General features: G+C 41.3%; 2 protein-coding genes across 3 annotated transcripts; both read right to left on the bottom strand.

Moving 5' to 3' along the window:
* Positions 1 to 722: 722 nt before the first annotated feature.
* On the bottom strand, positions 723 to 17,866 carry fam53b (family with sequence similarity 53 member B). Of its 2 annotated transcripts, XM_008437138.2 has the most exons (5): positions 17,676 to 17,866; positions 9,967 to 10,160; positions 9,303 to 9,351; positions 6,383 to 7,128; positions 723 to 1,798 (listed from the first exon to the last, which is right to left on the bottom strand). In XM_008437138.2, exons 2-5 carry the CDS (start codon positions 10,054 to 10,056, stop codon positions 1,490 to 1,492), a joined length of 1,194 nt encoding a protein of 397 aa, XP_008435360.1. In that variant the 5' UTR covers positions 10,057 to 10,160; positions 17,676 to 17,866; the 3' UTR covers positions 723 to 1,489. The 2 variants fall into 2 exon arrangements, with proteins under 2 accessions (XP_008435360.1, XP_008435361.1); XM_008437139.2 differs by lacking the exon at positions 17,676 to 17,866 and having other exon boundaries at positions 9,944 to 10,063.
* Positions 17,867 to 20,860: 2,994 nt separating this feature from the next.
* Positions 20,861 to 25,387, bottom strand: hpdl (4-hydroxyphenylpyruvate dioxygenase-like). Its single transcript, XM_008437137.2, has 5 exons — positions 24,656 to 25,387; positions 23,377 to 23,543; positions 23,142 to 23,293; positions 21,706 to 21,833; positions 20,861 to 21,634 (listed from the first exon to the last, which is right to left on the bottom strand). Exons 1-5 carry the CDS (start codon positions 25,348 to 25,350, stop codon positions 21,448 to 21,450), a joined length of 1,329 nt encoding a protein of 442 aa, XP_008435359.2. The 5' UTR covers positions 25,351 to 25,387; the 3' UTR covers positions 20,861 to 21,447.
* Positions 25,388 to 25,631: the final 244 nt, after the last annotated feature.

The raw sequence follows: 25,631 nt of genomic DNA, 5'->3' as shown, positions 1-25,631 counted from the left end.
AGTTTGATGGAAACAATTCTTTACAAATAAAAGCCAGGAAGTGTGGCATCTATTTGTGTTCGACCCCCATTTTATGCAATTGTTCGTACTTGTTTTGTTAATAGTATATATGCATTTTTAATTTTTAAAGCTTACATGCAAAACACATAACCTTGAACACACAATCCCCATTGTAAAAGCATGGTGATGGCATCATCATGCTGTGGAGATGCATTTCTTCAGCAGGAACAGGGAAGCTGGCCAGAGTTAATAGGAAGACTAAAACCAGTTGGACTTGAACTCTAAAGTAGGACACCAACAATAAATCTACAGCCAGAGCTAAAACGAATTGAATTCATGAGTAAAAATGTCCCAGTCAAAGTCCAGACTTGCATCCAATAGGTCGATATCAAATCACGTGAAGACTAATGATCCAGCTTACTTTGAGAAAGTTTGCAAAAATGAGTAAAAACTTTGCATGTGCAAACCATGAAAAGACTTGTGGTCTGAATACAGATAAATATTTCTAGATTTTCATATGTAAAATCTGCACAACTTTGCATTTCTTTGCGGTATTTGTCAAACCAAACCAAACCCAAATAAAGCGGTTGTATCGTGAGAAAACGTGAAAAACTTCAAGCGATATATTTTTTGGCACAGCACCTGAGCACAAAAACAAGACACAAAACAGCAAAGCGTGCAAAACAGATTGTAAACATCAAGTCAAATAAAGTGACTACAACTTACACTTTCAAACCTGTGTTTATTTTTATTTTTTTTATAGAAATTATGTTCGTGTTTTACATAACTTTGTAGTTACAAATCATAAGAAAGAAAGAACATTAACACAGTTAGCATCTCAAAGCGTCTTCCAGACATTCGGGAGCTCAGATCTCAGAGTTGAGCCTGAAGTTACTCAGTAAAACATGAAGCATCCGGATACTTTATAGGCGTTTTGTGCTGCTTGCTGCTCAGCAAAGAGTGAACAGAGCTTCAACAGTAGCTCGATAAGTGGTGTTCATTCGTCCCCATCATGTACCTATGTGCTAGTGAGGAACGTCAGAGGAAAAATAAAGACACTCTTTCTAGTGCAGAGAATTTATACAAACCTGCTGTGAATTCTCTCCAAACAAAGCACAAGTAGGCTATTCAGGGTTAGAGTGATGTCAGAGTATCTATTTTGTTTTTTGTTTTTTCTTATTTCAACTCAGATCCTTCTTCCCTGACTTCCGTTTTATCCTGAGACACCGCACAGTGGGAATGGGGGTGGGGGGCTCGCCTCTAACAACACAAAGTCCCCAAACATGGACATTTAAAGCACAAAACTCCTGTTCAGTCTCTCCTTAAGAAGAAGGAAAAAAAAAAAAAAAGAAGCCCTGGAATGCTCTCTGCATGAGCTCCCCTCTTGCTTTGTCCTTAAGACTATCAGCACTGTTTATTGTACCACCTGGTGATAAACTTCCAGTCCCGTGATTAGCTTCCCCGCCGGAGGAGGAAAAAGCAGCTCAACTCAGTTCCTCTCAATCTGCTCGATGTCGAGCTCTCCTCCCAGCTGGTACATGTCCCTCGTCATGCTGCACAGCCCCACCCACAGGGTCTCGCCGTCCTTCCCTCCGGTCGTTCCCGCCACCGTGTTGTCGCCGCGGCCCCTGGGGTTCCAGTCGGCGTCGGACGACTCGTTCCCGTTGAGCTCCGAGCCGTCCTCGTTGTCGGACAGGTCGTCGGCGTTGGGCCTGAGAGAGCGGGCCGCCGGGCCGGACTTTAGCGGGTCGTCGCTTGTGATCCCAGGGCAGCTGAGGCTGTGGAAATTCCGAAGTTTCTGTAGAAAAACGGGGGGGGGAAAAAAGAAATCAAAACAACCTTGTGAATATCCTAATTTCTGAATCGGAACAAATTAGTAACAATAAATTACTCATTTCCTCTATGAAAGGTCTGCCTGAACTTTTGATATGAAAAAGAAATGACTAATAAAGATTATATTAACAGCACCAAGATTACATAAAGGTGACTCAGCAGTGCTGAATATTAAAGGCAGTTTATAAGCCACTTCTTAAAAAGATATTTATACTTTACAGCCGCATCTAAATGACCTAGAATATCTTTGAAATGTTAATTTATTTTAGTAATTCAGATCAAGAAGAGAAACTCAAAGGTCCATTACGTGCACAACGATGAACCTTATTAAATTTCATTTATATGGATAACTTAAGATAAAAAAACGTTTTGTAGAGATATGGGATGTCATGGCCTCGGCAGTCACTGGGAGTGGGTTAGTTGACAGTTTTCCAGCAGACGGTCAGTAATTCATCCCTAAAGAAACTGTGGCTGGTCACAAAGTGCATCACCCAATAATATTAAAGGAGAGTTGAGTGGAATGAAAAATGTGGTAGAAAATTTTACATCGAAACCAAGGAACCAAAGTATTCTTTTCATTTACTGACATTTAGTCACATCTGTATTTAAAAGATGAAATTAATCTGCACCATTGCTTCTCGTTATTACTTCTGAGACTATGTGATGAAAGTATGGAACCACAACAGCGCTACTTTTAAAAATGCATGAACAATATATAATAAAAAAAAACCCCAAAAAACTGAAAACTTGGGGCATTAATTCAGCTCACATTTCACACTGGTCGAGGCTACAAAGCTGTGATCTGTGTTTCGAGTACCCACGCAGCAAGCGGCCGTACATCACTCGTGTCAGCCTTTTGACTCCTCTGGCCTCTCGATGGCCCTGCACAATGCGCACTTAGATCTGGGGAAACCTACAAGCTTTTTCAGGCGAATACACATGTGCCAGTGGTGCTGCGGGCATGCCCTGCGACAGCTGTGCGTGCCGGAATGAGAAGCCTTTACGACAGAGGCTTATCCAATCTGTATGGCTAATATGGAGAAGGCAGGACAGCTGCCTCATGCCTCGCCGGTGTCGGGCCGGGGGGACGAGAGAGAATGGGGCCTCTGTGACTCTGTGAATCCCCCCCACCCCGTCATTTGCACGCTTACGTAACCTTTAGAAGGAATAGGACTGTTAAGTTAGAGAGCCGTGTGGATGAAGTTGATCAATAGCTTTAGCTGACTGGGGTGGAAAAACCTACGATTTCAAGATTCAAATGAATACGTTTTGATTGACAAAACTTGATGTGTGCTCTGGGTGAACTCATAAACACCAGCAGTAGTTGGCCATTACGCGTTTCTGTAGACAATTCAAATGCACCGCCCGTCTTTTAAAAAGCCATTCCCTTCACAAACAAGTGCAGGGCGAACAGCTGCAAGCGGTGGAAGTGGCGTTAGCTGCAACATCCATAAATCTGCACATCTCAGATGAGGCGCAGATGTAGCATTAAGTGTAAGCCACATTCAGAACTGAGGAGTAAAACTCGAGCTGTTATGATCAGATAACTCTCTGCTGAAAGGAACTGCTGGTGAGCGCAGAGCTGTTTATTTTCAACGAGTTTAATCTACTCAGACCCAAACTAAAGGGTTCGCTTTTCATTTCCGAACTCCAACTTAGAGCTCTTAGGTCATTTATCTAACAAACAAAAAAAACAACAAACAAAGTGAATTTAGTTCAGATATCTTAAAAGTGATTTATCATCATTTAACAGCAGAAAATGTGAAGAATGAGGACCGGGGTAGCGAAAGCTGAAGCCATCACCCATGACCTTCTAGACAGGGACGATCGCTGGAGATCAAAGAGGAATACTGATGTTTTTCTTGGCTCTGGGAAAGCAGGGACATTCGTCTGCCATGCTGATTATTGCATTGTTGGATTAGCATTTCAGACTCCGGAGTCAGACCTCCGGATCAAAACACGGGACAGAACCGGTGGAAGGGACCCAACAACAACATGGGACTGAGCAAAATGAAAAAGTCATCAAAGCTTCAGATGCTGACCTCAACTCCACAACATCCAGAAAGACGAGATCAATGCAGTTTCTTGCAAAAGTTAATTCCCCTTTCATTAAATTATAACCACTAGGCTTCAATGTATTTTATTGTTTTTTTTTTTGTGACAGATCGAAACAAAGTAGTGCATAGTTTTGAAGTTGAAGAAAAATGATACACGGTTTCCAGTTTTCTTTTACAAATAGTAAGCATTTGTATTTAGACACATGAACCTTTTGTCTCTGTCTGAAGTTAAGCCAGACCAAACGTCTTATCTTTTAGGTCAGCTAGAATTACCAAAATTATTTATATTTGCTAAATGCCACAACAACCAGAGGAAGAATCTAAGAGGTTCATTCATTAATATCTTCGAAATCAGGAGTTTTCATACGGAGTGATTGCTATCCCTTTAAAACAGTGAGAGAAAAAGCCCGGATGATGTCATGGCTTTGGAAGCTTCTGATAGGTTAACTGATATATTTGAGATAACTGGAGTAAACACCTGTAGATTTATGTTAAGGCCACACCTTAAACACTGCTATCTTGTTTGAAAGGACAGAAGGGATGTTTTTTATGTAGTGTATGTAATCTTCTGGTTTCAACAGTACCTGCTCTTATTTCCTTGTTTGTTCTACCAGCTTTACTACCACTGCTTTGCTTTGGGATAGCTGCTTTAAAGTCCTGCACACCTTTCATCCCTGCCCTGCTGTGTTCCTTGGTCTTCATTATGCTGCTTGTTAATTAATGTTCTCTGAGGCTTTTCACAGAATACCTGGATTATTAACACCGAGATCAAATTACACAGCTGGACTCTGCTTATTAATACAGTGGCCAACAACAAAAAACAATCATCATTTTCTTCCACTCCACTTTTATGCACTACCTTGTACTTTTCTATCCCATAAAAGTCCCCATGAAATACATTGTAAAATATGATTGTAACTTGACAAAACGTAGAAAACGCCAAGGGGCATGGATACTTTTATAGGGCCCCGTAGAAAGCTGAATTAACAGAAATCCGTCTTATCTTTTTGATAATCTATAACCTTCAGCCACCACCGCTCCACTTCCTGACATTAGTAAAGCGAGGCCGAGCTCCGCAGCAGGCGACTGGTTTCTCCTCGGGAAAGCTACACCGCCGACGTGTCTGGATGACGGTACGCTCCGGAGACGCACATTCAGCAACGCTGCGGGCAATCGTTGAATAGTGAAGTGACTTTGAGTCCTGATAAGGTAGATGGGGAAAAGTCCTACAGCTGGGTGGGGGGGGAGTAACCTCAGAGTCTTATCACCTCTAAACATGTCTTACGAGTTTCTTAATTTGAAAAGAGGAACTCTTTAGATTTCTGCAGAACTTTTTCCAAAATGGTAACAGCTTTCAATTTTTTTTTTTCTCTCCCTGCCTTGCCTGACGTCGTCCTTCCGCACAGAATCAGAGAACAACACATAATCAATAGAGAAAATCCGCAGATGAAAACAGTGTGAAAACACTTTTGCTTGTCTTGCCTCTGGTTGTTTTTCTCTGCGTTGACCTCGCCTCTGTTTGAAGCTCCTGCGGCGTCTGCTTGCTGTGTCACAACAGTGACACAGCAAGCAGACTCCAAATGACTGTCTCCGAAAGGCCAAGGCCTGCTTTGTGTTTATGAAAATACGTGAAACTTTACTCCGTGCGAGGGCAGGAAGACATAACGCCTCCATGGACGTGCAAACTAAAAAAGAGAGGTGTGCTGGATTGCGAACCCGTTTACTAGAAATCTGCTTTGACCCGGCTGTCTTCTCCCAGGCAATAAATACAACAGAATCCTCCTCTTTGAATGCGAATGCAAATACACACCCACATAATGGAATGTGAATCTCAACAGGCCTGCATGAATGAATGACTGCTTTCAACGACAATGCAGGGAGACAGACACTTGCGAGGTGTGTCGAGGGAGACTGCCGCAACCTTTACCAAAAGTGTTTGTTTTCACGCCATGACAAGCAAGAAAATGTTTTAAAATATGACGTTTGTGAGTGTAACACGCAAATGTTACAGAGGCTGGAGGACATGGACTAAATCTCACAGGTCATGATCGTGTTTGGATCACAAAATGTAGAATTTTTCCAATAGATGTCTGTAGAATTTACATCTGGTAGATGTTATAAAGACTAAGAAGTACAATTATTATTATTTATTTATTTTTTTACAGAAAATATAATTTGCACTGTTCAGCCCCCGTTAGAAGCCAATAAATAAAACCTACATGTTCAGAAATCAATCTGTGTGCCATTTAATTTGTTTTTAAAATCAGTTATTTTTTTCGTCTAAGTTCACCGTTTCTTCCTTTCCATTTAAACAATTTTCTCAGTCTCCAAACCAGCATCCCTTTATTTTCCTTTTGGTCTTTGTTTTCCTTTGTCTCTTATCTGAGATGCAGCATTTTATCTTGTCCTTTATAAATAATGACGAACTGACTGAAAACAGGAAATTCTTCTGCATATTTTCCTACTTTATGGTCTGTTCTCCAAACACTAACCTGAGTCATCTTTGCCAGATCCAGGGAAGGCCTCTGTTTCTGAGAGTCTGCCGGCCGCCTGCGTTTCACACCAATCTTTTTGTCGTTTAAGACACACGGCTGGGAGCGACTCCGGGCAAGGCCACCTTCCCCACTGCGACGCTCGAGTTCTGGAGTGGAGTCTGGCGAGCTCGCCGGTGAGGATTCCTCCGCCTCAGGGAGGCAGATTTGTTCATGGGAGAGGTAGAGGGCCTGGGCAGACGGATCGGTGGAGTTGGGAGTTGGGCCAGAGAAGGCGGAAGGTCTGGACGACAGCTGGGGGAAGCAGGGCTGCTCCTGGCCGTTGGAGCGGGCAGGCAGGCTGAAGCTGGAGCTGCGCTGCATGGCCGGAAAGCAGAGCTGCGTGTTCGCGAGGCCGCCGCCGCGCTGAACGCTGCCCCCACTGTGGCACCTCCTCTTCTCCACCGAAGTCCACACGCGGGAGCCCTGAGGGCGCCAGGTGGAGCGGCAGCTGCTCAGCTCGTCAGAGCAGGACAGGGACCGGCACTGGCGCTTGCTGGGGGGCGCGGTGGAGTGCGAGGCCTCGGTCAGGCTCAGGTCCTGCAGCAGGCTGGAGATGGTGCTGGAGGTGGAGCCCACATCCCAGCCCCAGTGGGCAGAAGTCCTGTGCACGTCGGGCAGGACGTCCCACAGGCTCTCCAGGCTGGTTCCGACAGGCCGCTGCTGCAAGGCGCAGCTGGTCCCCACCTCACGCCATCGGCTCGTCTCTGTAACAAACAGCAGCGGCGGCCTTTTCAAAATGCTCAACGCAAGACAGCAGATGCTCAGAGCAAGCTCGTTAATAGTGTCTCCGATAAGAATGGGCCACTTACTGGTATCGGGGGGAAAAACAGAAAAAAAAACACTCAAATTTTCCAAATAGGTTGCAAAGCATGTGGGTCAAACTCAAGACCAAAATGTGGCCCTCCAGACTAACACATAAAACAAAACTTACCTCAAAGAGAAAAGATGTTTAATATTATTTAACTTTAAGAAGTACTCATCAAATACACAGACACCAATTTACTTTTATTAATGAGTTTCTGGCACGGCTTCCCTTTGAGGACATTCCTGATCTCGATTTTGTCCAAAATGAAAATGAGTTTGACATCCCTGCTGACTGTAAGGTTTAAAATACTATAAATCTAAGTTGCTTGCCTTTGTTTGCCGTTGTTCACAGATGAGTCTCACATGGTTTGTTGCAGAGGCTTTGTTAACTTGCTTGAAATCGTAGTGGAAAATTGACACTATGAAGTAAAATTCAGCCCCCAAGCCGCGACGGTTGTATTACTATTGATGAAAAAGCCCACGCTCGGTCTGTATTGATTGTTTTGTTCAATAGTGATAGAAGCATTGAGGTTTGAGTGCTGAATTTCTTACTCCATAGAGACAATTTTCCACTAGAAAGAAAGTACATTATTATTATTATTATCCTGACAGACCAAACTGCTGCTCTTTTGTTACTATATATGCCAAGGTTGTGCAGACATAAGTGACGTCAAACTTCTGCTTCGGGATTGTTTCCGTATTCATAGCACTCGCTGCTTTGTGTTGTATTCACCACAAACACACCCTGCCCTGTCCCTCAGGCAGTGCTGTAGTCGCCGTGCCGACTGGAAAAAGGAAGGAAGCTCAACGTCCAGCTGGCTCAATGTGCTGGAGTCGGAGTAAATATATATACATCGCAAACATTCTGATGACCCGAGTTGTTGCTAACAGGAGCACAGGAAACCAAGTCACCTCCCAACTGATTTTTGTCTTTTCTTTTGAATAAAGGTACATGAGTGTGGTGAGTCAGCAGCTAAACACGGCAGCAACTATCCATTCATAGCATGCAGGACGTTTGTTCCTCTCTCTCTCTCTCTCTCTCTCTCTCTCTCTCTCTCTCGAGATAAACGTCACTGATGATCAAAACAAGAACCAAAAACAAGGCCTGTGGGAAGTATCATCACCTCAGTTCATAGTTACTCCAAGAACATCAGACATTTTCGTCTCATCAGGAAAGTTGGAAAAATCAGGTTTACCATGTTTGGGTGTGAGGAGATTTCCACAAAGATAAACTTACTAACATGAACTCACTTGAACACATTCTTGTACGTGAAAACCACCTGTAAGGCATGTTTCACATGAATCCACACGGCCTTAAACCAACTGCAGCAGAGTCAGCTTCCATATCTTAAACCCACCGGACACTTCCAAGCTGCAGAGCAGCATTTAAACCACTTTGTGCCTTGAATGACATTGTGAGCAAAGTTCAGCTTAGGAAAATGAATAAAGCATATTGAATCAACTACAGACTTGAACTTGACATTCTGGCCTTTCAGTTATGATTATTAAGGATGGTGGTGGCAGAATAATGCTGTGGGGTGGAAATGATTTAGAACGAATGCTTTAACCTCAACTTAAATCAGCAGCTAGATGATTGAACTTAAAGTAAAACAGCACAGTGATGGCAAACAGACAAACCAGTTAGAGGATGGATAAAGCTGGCTAATGTTTAGCTTCGCCAACCTTAACCAGATAAAAATATGTAGAAAGTTAACTTAAAAGTTAGAACTGTGCCAACAAACTTTAATTTGAATGAAGTCCACAATTTATAGTCAAATATCCGATCAGGAATACATCAGAAACTTGTTGGTGACTTAAAAAAAAGCTAGAAGGTAAACAAATATTAGTGGTTATTTATGTATATATTTGAGCATCTATCCATTTTTTTTGTATAACTAATTTAAACGTTCTTTTCTAGACTTTAATGATGCTTTTTGCATAACTATTCCACTCTCCAGAAAAAGCAGCTGAGACAAAATCCTCAGAAGCTAGTAAGTCACAGCACACGTTACCAAAGTGTGTAAAAGTTTCGAGCACATCTGCATATCAATCAAGTGAGATAAGGAAAGCTTACCCATGAGTCCACAAGAAAAAAGTGCTGCTCCCTGGCTCATGGTCGGCGCCTGGAAGTGTTAGAAATCAGAACAAGATTCTCTGTCAGCTCATTTGAACACCACAAAAATAAAAGGAATGTGGGATTGCAGAGGTAGCAGTTAATAATTTCAATAAAACAGAAGAAAGTGGTGAACAAAAGTTCGGCCGCGGAGTTACGATGACTTCACTTCATGAGACTGAGGGCAATCTCAGTCCACATAAGTGGGGGAATTTTCTTCTCTGCTGGCAGAGCTTCAAGTTGCAGGGATGCAGAACCAAAAATTAGTCAGACTTGGTCAGCCTTGTGTAAAGAATACTACACTGTCATTCCAAGAGAAATCTTGGTTAATGCTACCAGCTTTTATGATGCAATCATCTGTAATTGCAGCATAAATGTCCTGCATTTATAATCGTAAAAAGCACTCGCGTTGTTTCTCTTATGTCATGTCCTGTGAGTCACTCGGGCAGCCGTTAAATATTCTGCCTGAGAAAGTTAGGTTTCAGCTTTGTTTTAAGAGAAATAGGTGGTTTTAATTCAGAGCAGCACCTTGTGCTCTCCTTTGAAGAGCACACGTCACACAAACACCAAATGACACATTCCACACACAAGGAACTGCTTACGTAATCTGAAAACATCCTCTCACCGTGCCCAAGTCCGTACGTGTTGCTGTTACATCGTCGCCGCCCTTTTTTTCCACTGTTTTCTTGTAAATGATCACCATCACAACACGCATCCCTGTCCACAGCCGGTCCAGTAATGGCAGTTCATGCTGAGGGCCATCTCTTCGGGCTTGGTGCTATTAGTTGGCTGGAATGCGCTTCATTTCTCGGCCCAAACCTGAGCGGGCACAGGGAGATGAGAGCGGGATTAGAATTGGGAGCATTTTTAACATTCTGTCGGCCTTATAAAAGCTGTGAACAGAGAAGAAGGGATCCCCGAACTGGAGGCTCTGAAATGCATCATCAAATGGAAAAGAAACCCTTAAGATCCCCAAAAGGAATTCTCTGACAATCGCTTTGGTTTCCAATGCCGACTGGAACAACAGGAAGATGGATGGACACATGGGTGGATTTAAAAAAAAATAACTCAAATAAAAAACTTTGTAAATCTGGAATATTATCAAACTATTGCAGATTTTCTACTACAGCCTCTACACTAAACACCAAACTAACCTGAAACCCAAAGCCCCTCACAGACATTTAACCATAAAGAGTGGCCTTCCAGGCACAGTTAAAGTTTTAATACTGAAACACCCAAGCTCCATTTCTCCCTTTCACACACACACACACACACACACACACACACACACACACACACACACACACACACACACACACACACACACACACACACACACACACACACACACACACGCACGGATTCCGTTTCTGCAGTTCCAACACGTGCATCCTGTTCAACATCTACATATGTGGAAGATAATGGGAATTCAAGTTTTTTTCTGAGGCTGCATTCCCAGAACACACTGCATTTGTCTCCTCCGCCATCATGTGTTTTCACTTCCGCATGGCCTCCTCAAGAAAGCCACATTAAATGGAACTCCACCTTTTTAGATTCGTGCGAGTTTCCTTAAAAGTGTCCCGCTCTGGAGCTCACAGAGGAGTTGTGTAATTGACTCCTCGGGGGCCCGCCAGGAATAGCTGACCTTGCGGTTATCAAAACAGGCCTCCTTGTATTAACGCTGCTCCACGATTACACTAAAAACTGCTGATTGCCTCCCCTTCCCCCCTTGTCAGATGTAAATCTATATAATGGTCGCAGAGGATCTCGCTACCACAGCAATCAGTTGCATGCAAGGCCACGTCAGGTAGAGCAGTCATGGAACAAAGAGGACACGAGATGGTCGTATGACGCCCTGAAGGTCACTGCAGGAAACCAGCAAACAAAAACAGAAGAGGCGCAAGCAGAGAGGCCTGGCTGCTGCGGGGGCTGGAGTGGAGTGCAACAGCGTCATAAGACCATGCAGGAGCACGCCAAAGGTGCTGTTTGAATTCAGCGAATGACTACCATCACTAACACTTATCACCTCGAGACGACAGAACAAGAGAGGGGTTCTGAGGAAAAGACACAACACTCACTGAGCTCTTTGGGCTTATCTGGTGACAGAAAGGAGCAGAGCTTTGGGATGGATAACGTGCGTGGTATGGCCATCGACTATAGAGATCTGCAAGATGGCTGCGACTGACGCTACGGAAGGGGAAGCAGTTGTTTACGCATCTAAATGACCCAGAGACAGACACACAGCGACCAACACGAAGTCCTCCCGACCGACGACTCCCAGGGTTATCCGACATTCTTCACGCTCCCATCGTAAACACCGCCAATATGTTCAGCTAGAGAAAATTGCAACAATTAAATCATCTTTCTCTCTCTTTTTCCTTCTCCTCTCCCTATAAATCTGAACTGAGTACTTCAAGTGGGTGAGGTTTATAACATAATGATAAACATTCCTCTGCTGCATGACATAAGTGGAACACACAATTATAAAAGCCTAACCTAGCCCTGCAGTCCTGGAAAAACACTCAAGCTTGTCTTGGATTGTGAGTAAAAACACAGGATGAAAATGTTAGGATTAAAAAAATAATAATAATAAAAGGAAGAGAGTGAGACTGCTTTTTCTTGGACAGACAAAACCTGGAAAGCAAACCTAAGATCAGGCATGGGCCAATATCAGAATCCCATGACATGATAACTTGAGATGCACAGATCACGCTTTACCCGTAATATAGATTTCTGGTTTTATATAACATCTGGTTTGCCAAATGTGATTGATTCCTTTTTTAAATTTTCCCAAAAGGATAAATATATTTGCAGCTGGCTTCTTTGAAATCAGTAAGTTTTACGACTAAAAGTTTTCCATTACGCCAGTCGTATGATTTACATTTGAGATGCAAAAATGATTAATGGGATCCCATAGAAAGTGCTGGGACCACTCGAGTGTAGAGTTACCAAGCGCTGCCCCTCTGCCAAATGCTGCTGTACACTAATAGCAAGTGTAGACTGGCTACCTGAGCAGATAGCCCAGCTAATTCACATGTTCTATGCAATAATTAATTGAAAAATAACTAGTTTTTGCTCAAGTCTTTTGCATAAAAATAAATAAATACTCTGATGAATGTTAGGAAACAAGGGTATTTTTTTAAAGCCTAATTTCAAATTTTCTCGTTTCTTGAAACTTACCATGAGAATCTCCAACCAGCCCCTGCTTGGCACTCCTTCATCCATTACCGTGCCCAGAGCTGCATCTGACAAACTACCAAATTCAGCAACAAAAATATCCAATTCTGATGTAAAACCTGAAAGCACCTCTATTGGCGACATCGCCATTTATCTGGAATTGGTGGGAGTCTCTACGCTTCTGGCATCCGATAACCGTTTTATCTTTAGCCACCATGACAACAGAGAAAGTCTAATCGCTGAGCACAATGCAACAGAACATTTCACTTCCCATCAAGGGCAGACTGACAAACTGACTTCCAACACATCTCTCTGCAATGCTGTCTGGCGTCTGTCCTGAAAGGCAATGACGATGCTGTCTTGGATGAGCAGATGCTGCCCTTCTTCCTTTGTGGTCACTGAAAACTTTTCAACCATGGTCGCTTTGGTTTGTCAGCGACATCAAGCAATCGTGCTGCAAAAGTGAGATACGACATGAGGAAACCACAGAGCTTATTGGGTCAACTCAACACAAGTGGGCTTTTTGTCAAATGTTCTTCAACTGCATTATATTGCGTTTTAATTAGGATCTCAGTCCCACTATGTGACTGAATTGCATCGTAAGTGTATTGATTTAAAGTGAGTTAATACTTTTTAAAATATAGATAGATATGAATGGGATCTCTTTGTCTTGAGACAGCATTTGTTTATGAAATTTGGTTAAATCTAGAGCAAATAAAGACCACACAAAGCAATCCCAACAAAGACCCCAACAGCAGCGTCTGCTCTGTTTGAGCAGCTTTTCCATACATTGCCTAGACTGTAATCCCGTGGGTTAGGCCACCATTACATAAGGATTTGTCAGCTTTGTGTCTGACAATTAGAGCTAATACTAATCTGTTTTATAGCACTTGGACAGCTGGTAGAAACAAAAGTGTTTGATATGGCGTCAGCTTAATTCAGATTTATTACTCCGAATGTAATAGTAATGTAATGTAATCTTTGATTTATTTTTTCTAAGAAGATGTTAAATTTAAAAAAAGAACAAAAATATTTAATGGAGTTTAATGGAGAAGAGGTTTGGATATTCATAAAGAAATACCAATCAATGGAAAGACAACTGTGGCTGTCTCAACAAAAGGAGAATCAGTCGAGCGCCTGAGATGGGCGGCCTTGGAAGGCTAACTGGGGGATTTGTACTGTTCCTCATCTCTGTAACCTCTGCAGGAGGAATTCAGAGTAAAAGGGACATTTTATGCAGACAGTATTCCTGAGGAAACAAAGCAAATAGCTAAACCCCTGAAGAGTAACAAATCTACGCCCACCTTTTGAGAATTCAAGTTCATCCCAATGAGTTAAAGTACAACCAAAATCTTGTTTTTTTTTTTCTCATTCAAAATAAAAATAAAACAAATCACTATTAATTCTGAAGGATTCGGCTTACAGCTGATAAAAATCCAGCACTGAATAGAGCTTCTCTAAAACTTGTAATATTTCATAAGACCAAGAAAAAGAATGTTTAACACAGAAATGTTATGTCATGACCATGAAATGTCCTATTACATAAACAGACTGCTGACTTGCTAGTTGTCCAGCAGACAAACACTGACTTCCTCCACAGGCAGGATGTTTTTGAGGGAAAGTTGAGTGGAAGAAAAAAAAACTTGCACAGCATTTTAAGGTGCTTGATATTCAGTGTGAAGTTGCTACACATTGATTGGTAATTTGGAGAGACTCGACCTCTTGCTTGTGCTCTAAAACTGTCAAGAGGAAGATAAGAAATTCAAGATACATTACCAACAGAAGCTATTAAAGCAATGTGGGTTTTACCAGCAATTCTAAATGTCATGTCACACTGATGCAGTCATGCATACAAAATATACCACAAGCTGAATGAATGTTCTGTATTGTACGTGCCTTCCAGTAGGCCCACATTTCTATACTAATCTTTTGGTTCGTCGGATGTCAAAGCAAGTTGGATTCCATTCAACATTTTCCGCCACATTTTTTTCTTCCACATAATTTTCCATTATTATGTTAGGATACGGCAGTCTGAATAGCCGACTTGTACAGCAATTACCTTTTTGGGATTACCCTACTTGTGGATTGTCTCAGTGACTGTCTGCTGGACAACTGCCAAGTCAGAAATCTTTCTCCATGGTTAGGTCAAGACAAAAAGGCTCTAAAAACCTTTATTTTGGTGTTTTTGTAATATTGTAATTGTCTCAGAAACTTAACTGGAGGGTTTTCATTAACTGCAAGTAATTAACAGAAAACAAAATGTGTCATTTGTGTATCTGTGTAGAAACTGAAACTCTGATATGAAATAAATGTGAAATCTAGCCATCTATTTCTGCTTTTTTTTTTGACGCTGCAGCAGCAGATTGCACATCACAGAGAAAACTCCAGGTTTTCAAAACCTGAAACTTCCTTTGTTGGGGTCATTATTTAGCTCCCAGTGAGCAGCAGGTGGTACTTAGTACTGTCGAGGCCGACTGAATGAAAGGAACTTCATGAAACACATTGTAGGGTGCTGGCAAGCACACAGCTGCCCAACACGTTCACAGAAATTAAACCAAGTCATACGGGAGGCTTGCTCCACATTTTTTAAAGCTGTGAGTGAATAGTCAGAAATGAGCATGGCCGGGAGGCTTCAATGGCAGCTATCGGGCTCAGTCGAGGCCCTGGGGTACAGCCAAGGTCTCACAGGCATGCAGCTGCCCACTTACCATAAACACAAAGGCTCAGCATGGCTACGCATGGCAGCCAGGGAGGCCCAGGTTCTTAAAGCTGGCTCGCCGCTTAATTATCTCATACATAATCGCTTGCACTGTATACATTTGTCCAGAACAAGAGCTTTGTTGAGCTCGGTAATCGAGGCTTTGGACAAACTTGTCCAAGTTGGAGAAGAAAGTTGTCCGCTTGAATGCTAAACCTAACAAAGTCTCTTAATTACACAGTGGATAAGGGGACACAACAACTAATGGTACAAAATAGGAATCGGCAGGAATAGTTAATCAATAGGCTGATAGGCTTATTAAATCTACAATCATGTTCTCTGCGTCATGTGTTTGTTAATGTAATTTTGATTAATAGACTTGGGGATAAATAATTACTTAATGTAGTGTGCAGAATATCATCCTTTTGATCTTGACACAGTATTGGTGCTCCTACTCCCTAGGGGGTTAAGCAACCAGATATTAGCTGCTTAATTAGTCAGGGAACCTGCTAGCATAACCAGCCAGAAGTCAGTCCCACTCATAGTGTAGTTTAGATTAGGAGCCTACTTTTGAGCTATCTGACCAGCGGACATGCAGCAACAGGTGGGGTGGGGGCAGCTCTGCATTACGCTGTGATCTGTACCGGGAACTCTGGTGACTTCAGCAAACTTTGGGGCGTCTCGTTAAAAGGAGCTGAAACTACAGATGCACCAACAAATGGACTGGATATAGGCTTTGATTGGTGATCGACACGTCAAACATTGCCGTGTTTCAAGCTCAAATGGTTATTTTATTTAGAATTAAATAGATAAATAATAACTAAGAACTTAAAAAAAAAATTATCTCTTCTTAGATGGGAATAATCTTCGAATATGGCTTCAACACTAATATCTTTTAAAGAGTATGTGGCCTGATCTAGCTTGATAACAAAGACCACATCTAAATGTTGTTAAAAGTGAATTAAAATATGTTTTACGATTACGGCTAAGTATTTCCAGTGGCACCTAAAAAGGAAAGGTAAATCATCTGGGAGTCCTGATGATTGACAACCCTCTCATGGAGACAAGTTAATAATAATAATAATAATAATACATTTTATTTCAAAGGCGCCTTTCTGGCACTCAAGGACACCGTACAATAATAAAAAAAAAACTGTGACAGAAACAATAAAATGTAACAAGTAAAAGTAGATAAAAATAAATAAAACAAAACAATGTATCTATATAAAAACTATGTAAAATCAGGCAAACCAATTGTGTCATGTGGAAAAGGCAGATCTAAAAAGGTGTGTTTTGAGTTCGGTTTTAAAATTTGATAATGACTTTATGTTTCTAAGGTATGGTGGTAATGAGTTCCATAGTTAAAACGTTCAACATCTTTTCACATGAGCCTGCAGCTAACCTTCCAGCTGGATGGCTCTTGTCACAAGAAAAAGTGGCCTGAAAACTGAGCCGGTCCACAAGTGACTGGCACACTCTATTAAAACCCCATTTCTAATGAAAGGGAAACGAGTTTGGCAGAGGAACTGAACTAAACCACAGCGAGAACATGATTTTGAACATGACAAAAGCAGCTAAGCCTTTGTAACTGTAAAGTATTAGCTTTACATGCAGAATATATGAAATTCTTTAGCAGTGAAACACTCGATTTGACTGCAAAAACTTAACAGTGACAACTGCGGCCATCTGGGATACTTCAGTGTTCACGTTTCTCTGTTTTTGTTTATGGTGCCGGGATGGTAAACTGCTGAATCTGTAGGATGTGTGTCAGCTAACCCTGACTTCACACCTGAGGGACAGACTGGCTTTCAAAATGATAAGACAACCACATTCCGCTGCGGTGCCACAGTCTGAAACCAAAAGTCAAAAGGAAAAATAGCACAGCCATAGAATAAGGTGGTGTCAGTAAGTATTCAGCTGCAATGAAAACTTTTTTTTTTTTTTGTTTTTAAACAACCAAACATCTTGGTTTGAATGTGGAAACCATACTTAAATGATCGTGTCCTTCATAATCAGCACCTGATGCAATAAACTTAATTAACACATTTTATCAAGTATTAACTAACTAATCGTGTGCATGGTTATTATTTTAAAACACTTTTGAGAAGTTTCTCCAACATATTTCTCACAGTTTCGGTCTCATACAGATAGAGTACAGTAAAAGAGAAGCTGACTTTATATTTAAAAAATAGTTAAAAGGGAAAATTATGAGTGCTAAAACAGACAAAACAAAGGGACACAGCTAGAGCAGTTCTCATGAGGAAAACTTAAGCTAAGCTAACATAAACTCTATTCAGACTCCCCCGAAGACGCTACCACTTGCAAAAATAATGACAATTCTCATAATTTAGGAGTAACATAGCTTCAAAACGAATAACATTGTTTGTAGTGTAGCTATAGATGTTACAGTAAGTTTTCTGAGCAATGTTGCTAACATTTGAACAAAATTTCCAACTCACGAGCATCACTGTGATGACTTCCTCGGGTTTCCAACAATTCAGAGAAGCTGTTTAGTTTCTCGCAGCCATGGCGAGTTTCCTTTTCGCAAAAAATAGAAACAACAAGGTAGGAAGCAAAGGGAACAGCTCACTTCAGCTGCTCTCTACTAACTACAACACTGCCCCACTACTCTACTGTCCCACAGAACTACACGCTAATGAGCTTGTGACGACTTGCGTGGACGATACCACTCATACAGTGTGAGGGGGGGGAGATATGAGGCTTCCGTTTGATTAAAAACACCTTTAAATCTCATACTTAACGGTCATTATCTGTATTATTTTCAATACTTAAAGTTGCTATGTTTTCTGGACTGAAGTTTGAGGAACACGAATGGAAAACATTTACTTTGAATGACTTTTGTTGAGAGAAACACCCCCTCTATCCTTTCAGGCAGTCGTCTAACCCCCTTAAAGTAATGAAAAGTAACCACAACTTCTGAGTCAGGCAAAATAATAGTGGGATGTCCGTCTCTTTCAGAGATCCTGATCATTCTCCTCAGTCCAAAGGCAGGATTAAGCAGATGGAAAAGTAATAAGAAGTGAACATATCTATAATAAGTAGCTTTGATTGATGAACAGGGTCAATTCAGCTATTTCTTTAAGGAAATGCAGTACTTTTTTCATATTGCATTTTCACAAATCACAAACTGTTGAAAGGCTATTAAATAATTTTTAATCATGATTAGGCTAGTCTTCCCATTTTCACACTTTAAATGGGTAAAAATATCTTCACACAAACCCAGTCCCTGCTGAAGAAAAACATCTGCACTGTGATACAAAGAGGTGGCAGTATGACGCTGTGGGGTCGGTGTTTCCAGCGTCAGTTTTATACCAAAGTTTGCATTGTTACTGTAAACCAAATAGTTCAGTTTGGTTTTCTTTTGACTAGAACGCCTTCTTCCTCACATTTAGTATGTCCTCTTTATGGTGTGCAGAAAACCTTAAAATGTGCTTTTAACGTGACTCTTTATTTGCTGCTCTTCCATGAAAGCTACATTTGTGTTGTGCAGGAAAAATATAGTTTTTCTTTCACTTCATAACAAGCACTACTTTGTGTTGGTCTATCGCAGAACCTTGTTAAAATCCAGTGAGGTTTGTGGTTGTAATGTGACATTTATGTGTAAAGGTTCTGAATATTTGAATACCATTGCAATGGAATAATAATAATATCAAGTATCTGACAATTTTGAACCATAAGATATTGTGGTTTACTGTTATGAATACGAAAGTAAACCTTCGCCACCTTCGCCATAAACCTCCGCCTACTGTAATATCCCAAAAAAAATTTTTTTTGTTTTTTTTTACAGTAAGTTGAAAACATTTCCAAGGGGGGCATAATGAATTCGCCTAACTGGGCCTCATAAGGGTGGGGAGCTTGAGGCTCACCCCTGGCAGACACTATTGTTAATCAAGGAGTAACATCTGCTGTGTTCTTCTAATCTTCTCCAGACTGTCCTGCTCGGTTTTAGACTGTCTGCTTTTATTTTTTGCCTGCCTTTTGGGTGACCCAGGATTTGTCTCCTACACAATATCGGATACCAGCCTAGAGTTAAGTTGTTGGAAAAGTGCAGTTCTTTAGTGATCACATGCAAAGTAGCACTGGGGAGAAAGAAATACATGATAGAAAAGAGGTTTCACATTTTCATAAATGACTTTCATTTCTTAAAAACATAATAATGTAGTTAAATAAACCTTGAATTAAACTTATTAACTAACACATTATCTTTTCTATAATTGGTCAAAATGTTATGTGCTCTGTACATCATGAATTATTTAAAATTATAAATATGGCTCATCAGGTAGATCCTGAAATGTGATTGGTTATCTACAAAGTATTTTAACTGACAGTTAATCTTATCCACTGACTGTGATGTGTAATACTAATGAATAATGTGTGTGTGTGTCTGTGTTGTTTTGATCATTTGTCTATTTACTTAAACTATGCATGTTTACTTACATCTAATTTATCACATGAATACCTATTGATTACTTAAACATCACGGATAAGAAGCAGGTGATTAAATCATGTTTCTTTAATCAATTTATGTTTATTTATACTTGCTGAGTACAAGAAATTAAGAGTTGGCTGGGTGTGTTGTTGCTGTGGAAACCATAGGGGGCAGTGTCCACCAAACATGTTACAAGAAAAGAATCAAAAAGTGATCAAGACGTATTATAAAAAAATGGACATTGTGACTAATTGCAATCATTTTTAATTGTTTGATTTTTCTTACTTTTCATGGTTTTACTGTTAGATCAGAGTAAAAAAAAAAAGAAAGAAAAGAAAGCCGTCTTCCAGAGAGTCCCCTGCATAATGCTGGGTGCCATCTGCGGCTCACACTGGCCAGGGACAGATGGCTGAAGAACTCCTGTTACAGGAGCAATCGCTTCTCAACTTTAATGAACAGTTAATCCCCTCTGTGGCCAACAATTCCCATTTTATTACAAGTAGAGGTTGGTATTCATGCAAAGTGTCCAATCAATCCAATAAAACCATATGGCTTTCTAAATATGTGGCAATTGGTTTCTCGGCTGATTAAACAGAAACGAGTTACTCTTCATATCCAAAGTGTGTGCGTCATTCCACCTTCACGCAAAAAAACATACAAACTCTCTGAGAATCTGGTTGCTTCGCGAAAACAACCAGACTGATTAAAAGAAAAACACTGACACCATTTGTCAAAAATTTAGAAGTGCACGACTTTAAGAATCGTCTTTTAATAGGTTGTTGAAATGTTCTCTTACCCAGCGGGGTCCTGTAACTACAGTCGGGACATAAAAAGAACCATATGGCTTTCATGGAGTTCCCCATCTAGGTTTCATTGCCTTTCATTCTTCCCACTAATCCTCACCCATTATGTTTATAGCCAAGTTTAAGTGAACAGACTCATCTCAGTGGGTCTCAAGGTTTTCCTCTCAGAGGATCCAAACCCAAGTCGCTGCCAAATCATGATTTAATAAAGCTCCTCTGTGTCTGGAAGAGGGGCAGCTGTTTGCCCAGTGACGGTTCGTGAGGGATCCGGAAACATCCATGGTGGCTAATCAACACCAAGAGTGTGTACCACCTCTTAAATGTAATTAAATTAATGTGTGAATAATAATTTTTTTTTTTTTAGATGGACAGGCAGTAGCTAAATAAAAAATACATGTCATACCCTTTTTATTTTTATTTGTAAAACATTTTGCAAACTACTTATTAAATTCCAACAAATGTACAATACATTGCTTTGACCAGTCATATTAAACCCCAATAAAACCATTTGAACTTTATAGATGCAAAACGAAATGTGAAAAATTGAAACGACTGAATAGATTTGCAAAGCGATGCACGAAAGAAGTGCTTTGAAATGTAATTAGAGGAAGCCTCGTGTGTGCTACCATCTAAAACAAACTGCAGGTTTCTGCGAGCTTTCCAGTTTGCATGGTCCACTTAAAGGCAGAGCTTCGTCTCCTCAGTCTGTGGGAAATCGATTCATTATGGTGCGGCTGCTTTCCGTTCACTTGATTTGCTTTGATAAACAGAGAACAGCCCTTCAAGTGTCACGTTCATGTTCCAAGAAAAGCAACCGACACAACATGAAGAGAGGAGCTTTACGATTATTTCATACATTTCTTTTAGCTCCTTCGCATATGACCTCCAGTCTAAGTGTTATAACAGTACGTATAAAACACTCATGCAATAAGCTACGTTTTTAAAAAAAAAAAAAAAAAAAACACAGAGCGGCGGTCATTAGTGAGCAGACTGCACGTTCTCTCCCTGAGAATCCCTCCTCTCGTTCTCCATGTACGCCTGCACGGACCTCCACAGCGCCCGGATGTTCCCTTCGCCAAAACCCGACGCCCCTCTGCGCTCGATCAGCTCCAGGAAGAAGGTATCCTCGGCGAAGAGGGGCTTTGTAAACACCTGGAGGAGATATCTGAAAGCATAACCGAAAGGTCAAAACACATTATGAACCACCTTGACTCTGACTGCTAGGTCGTGACCCACCTTCTGTTTTCGCTGCATCCCGTCTGTGACGATGGAACCTGCTGCAGGTCCGAATCCAGAAGAATTCCGTGCTCTGAAAGCCTCTGGGGATCGAGTCCCGCCTCCTCCATTTCCTGTAGTTTTCCGACCTGCCGGAGCACGCGTCACGTGTTAGATAAATCGCTCGTTTGCAAATCAGTTGGATGGATTCTCAATGCGCCTGACGCCCACATGCAATCTACGTATGAGGGACAAAGATCGAAATGCTCACAGAGAGCGATGCGGTTCTCATGACGATGGTTAAAAAAGGTGTGGCGTGAAGGAGGGAAGTGAATCGTGAACCATATTATCTTAATAATATTCCAATTCCGACTTTTTTTCTTGACTATTTGAACTCTCGTTTTGTTGTTGCTTCTCCCTAACTTTCCAGGTTTTATTTAAAAATTTAATATCCTCATTGTACAAAAAAAATTTATTTATTTGCTTTGATTTATTAGGATATTTTTGGAATTTACTACTTAGTTTTCAGGAAATAGTCTTTTTTTTTTTATTTAACCATAACTGTATACCATCACGGGCTGCACAGTGGCGCAGTTGGTAGAGCTGTTGCCTTGCAGCAAGAAGGTTCTGGGTTCGATTCCCGGCCCCGGTCTTTCTGCATGGAGTTTGCATGTTCTCCCTGTGCATGTGTGGGTTTTCTCCGGGTACTCCGGTTTCCTCCCACAGTCCAAAAACATGACTGTCAGGTTAATTGGCCTCTCTAAATTGTCCCTAGGTGTGAGTGTGTGTGTGCATGGTTGTTTGTCCTGTGTGTCTGTGTTGCCCTGCGACAGACTGGCGACCTGTCCAGGGTGACCCCGCCTCTCGCCCGGAACGTTAGCTGGAGATGGGCACCAGCAACCCTCCCGACCCCACTGAGGGACAAGGGTGAAAGAAAATGGATGGATGGATGTATACCATCACAGAGTACATTAGCTATTTAAAAACAATATTTTATTGAGTATGTTTTGCTTCACAATCATTTTTCAGTTATTCTTTTGCTTTTGTAGCAGTGGCCTTTTCTGGATTATCGTAAGCCATAATCATCCGCATTAATAGAAATGAGTGCTTGAAATATGTCATACTGCCAAATAACTCTTTAGGAGTTTCTCTTTTTAAAGCGAAATACTCAAATGAACACATGGCATGCAAACCAGACTCTGTATATCTGTCTTAGTCTGTGTTGTTTTCATGAACAAAGAGCGGCTCTGTCCACGCCGTGCTGGGCGGTGTCGTGGCCTTGAAGAGACTGATTATGAGCTGAGCTGTGTCAGGAAATCTACACAGAGAGAGGCTAAAAAAAAAGGAGTGAAACCAACTTTGATTTTATTTTCTTAAAAAAAAAAAAAAAAGACAGCATTGAATAAACTGACCTTCTAAACTTCCTTCTCTCTTATTGCGATAAGGTGTGTGCAAACCTCTGTGTAGTACGCAGGAGGAGGGGAGAAAAACTGGACTCCAGCTTCAGCCATCGCGTGCGCAGTGGAGACAATGTCTTTGGTGTAGAGTGCGACGTGCTGGACGCCTGCCCCTCTGTGCTGCTCCAAGAAGGTGTCCACCTGGTTGCGGCCTAAAATATGAGTAGCGGTGCAGTGAGAAGCTGCAACGTCATGAACTGTAGAATAATCCGAAGTATCAGCCGGGTTGCTGTACCTGCGTGAGGAAGGGATTCCGCGATGACAAACTTGCAGTCGGGTTCTTTTTTGTCAGGGAAGGGAAGAGCGATGCCCGCTTTGCTGCACTTCCAGTACTGCATGGCAGTGAGTCGAAGTCCGACGCCTTCCTGGTTCACAACGAAACCTTCGTGTACATCTTCATCGCTAAAAAAAAAGAAAAAAAAAAAAGGGTTGTTTACATTGGGATAAATTACTTCATAATGTTTGTTCTAATAAGCATTCATTGAAAAATACCTGTGGTGCTTTTTCCATGAGGGATTGTTTTTTTTGTGGGTGTCTGAAAAATCCAGTTACACCACTGAGAAAAGCAAAACACAATGCCTTGCAAAAGTATCCTAATCATTTTTATTTTTTACATTTTGTCCCATTAAAACCACAGACTTTAATGCATCTTAACTGGGTTTTTGATAAACCACCACATAACAGCGTCACATAGCTCTAGAGAATTATGATTTTGCAAATTAGAAGGACGTTTTTTGGTTGTTGTCGTTTTTGGAGATTTTAATTACAGATATCTGCAAAAAGATGTCTATTTTCAGTATTAAATGTCAACTTTGGTCACCTAAACTAATTTAGGACGCCAAAAAAAAGACTTTTTTTTCCGTTTTCAATACCCAACAAATACGGATGGATATTCCTCCTAAGTAATATCCATTTCTCACCAGTAGGTGGCACTAAAGGATTCATTACAACTTTTGCCTTATTCAACGCTCAAATCAACAATGATCATCACAAAAAAAGAGACAAATGTATATATATAAAAAAGAACCAACTATAATTAGCATGTAGACAATAGCTTCAAATAGAAGGAATTTTTTTCAAACCATCTCTATTTGTGTAAGATGGAGCCTTTATCTTCATTCCCCCCCCTTTTTTTGGTTAGGGAGGGAACAATCTAATCTTTGAAGAATTTGAAATGTCAAAATGTATCCAATGTTAAAATCAAAACGTAGCTGAGCATGAACCAAGTTACAGGTTAATAGTGAGCTCTAAGCGCAACTTAAACCAACAAAACGGCCTTGGTGACGCCGCTGTCAACATGAACATTCATAAACAGCATACTACAGCAAGTGAACTGGAAGTAATTTAATATAACATATTTGAATACATATGTCATTCTGAGTGTCCCAAACAAAAATTACATTCCCATCCTAAGAACAAAATTTGACCGAGGAATGACATTCAGTGTGGCTTGATGATGCATAACTACTCTCTGCCATACGTTCTTTTTTATTTTATTTTTTGCCTTTACTTACCCATCAATGAAAAATCTCTGAAAGCCAAAAAGCTTCTCGTACCACCCCATGACCTGGTGGGATGACTTTCTGGGACTGGCATAAGTTATGTGGTCAAAATGGGTAACTGGACAAGACAAGTCCTCCTTTTCCAAGCTCCAGTCCTTTTCAGTGATAGTAAACCCAGGCAAAAACGTCCCTCCGTATTTTGTCTTGTCAACCAACGTGTGGCGCACATTTCCCACAATCGATTTAACCACGGAGTAGGTGACGAGACCATTTTCGTCCTCGACTGTCGTGGGAGGCACAAGGAAGTTGCAGCCCAGTTGGCGGAGCACCTTGAACGACCTTTCCACATCTTCCACCTCGAAACACACGTTACTGACAGAGTCCACCGGATGGTGGGTGTGAACATCGTAAAGACACGACGGGTTACTCAGCTTGTGTTTCTCCGAGTGGACTCGGGGAGCGTTATCGGAGTGTTCGCCGGTTCCACCGTCCCGCGGCCATTCATTCAACCCCACACTGCCCTGAACGGGTCCTTCATTCACAACGAAGACTGACGTTCCCTTCCGGAAAGCCACCTGTCTTGACTTGTCAGTCAGTCTGGTGGCAAACAAATTAAACTTGTATTTTGACACGAGGTCGTGGGCTAATTTCAGCCCGTTAGAAACATGAAGCGAAACGTGGTGTAAACGGCGCAAGGGGACTGCCATGTTTTCCCTTTTTGAGTGACGGGGTGCGCATCATTTGTAAGCCGGGAAGGAAGGTGGCGCGCCGTGTGGGCTTGGTTTGAACAGACTATCAAATGGCGCCACTCAGTTATAACAACAACAACAATAATAGTAATAATAACAACTGAAAACTAAATTAAAGGGAATCATATTCACAGTCTGTTTTTCTTTTTTTTTGATGAAGCAAATGCTTAACGAAACACTGTTTAGTTATTATGATTAAAACCGATGAATTAATTTAAATGTTGAGATAAACTGTGTTA

Source organism: Poecilia reticulata, chromosome 19 (assembly GCF_904066995.2).
Source record: "Poecilia reticulata chromosome 19, P_reticulata-male-v2, whole genome shotgun sequence".
Taxonomy (NCBI): domain Eukaryota; kingdom Metazoa; phylum Chordata; class Actinopteri; order Cyprinodontiformes; family Poeciliidae; genus Poecilia; species Poecilia reticulata.
Note: the sequence above shows the minus strand (reverse complement) of the source record. Positions and strands in the feature narration are given on the sequence as shown.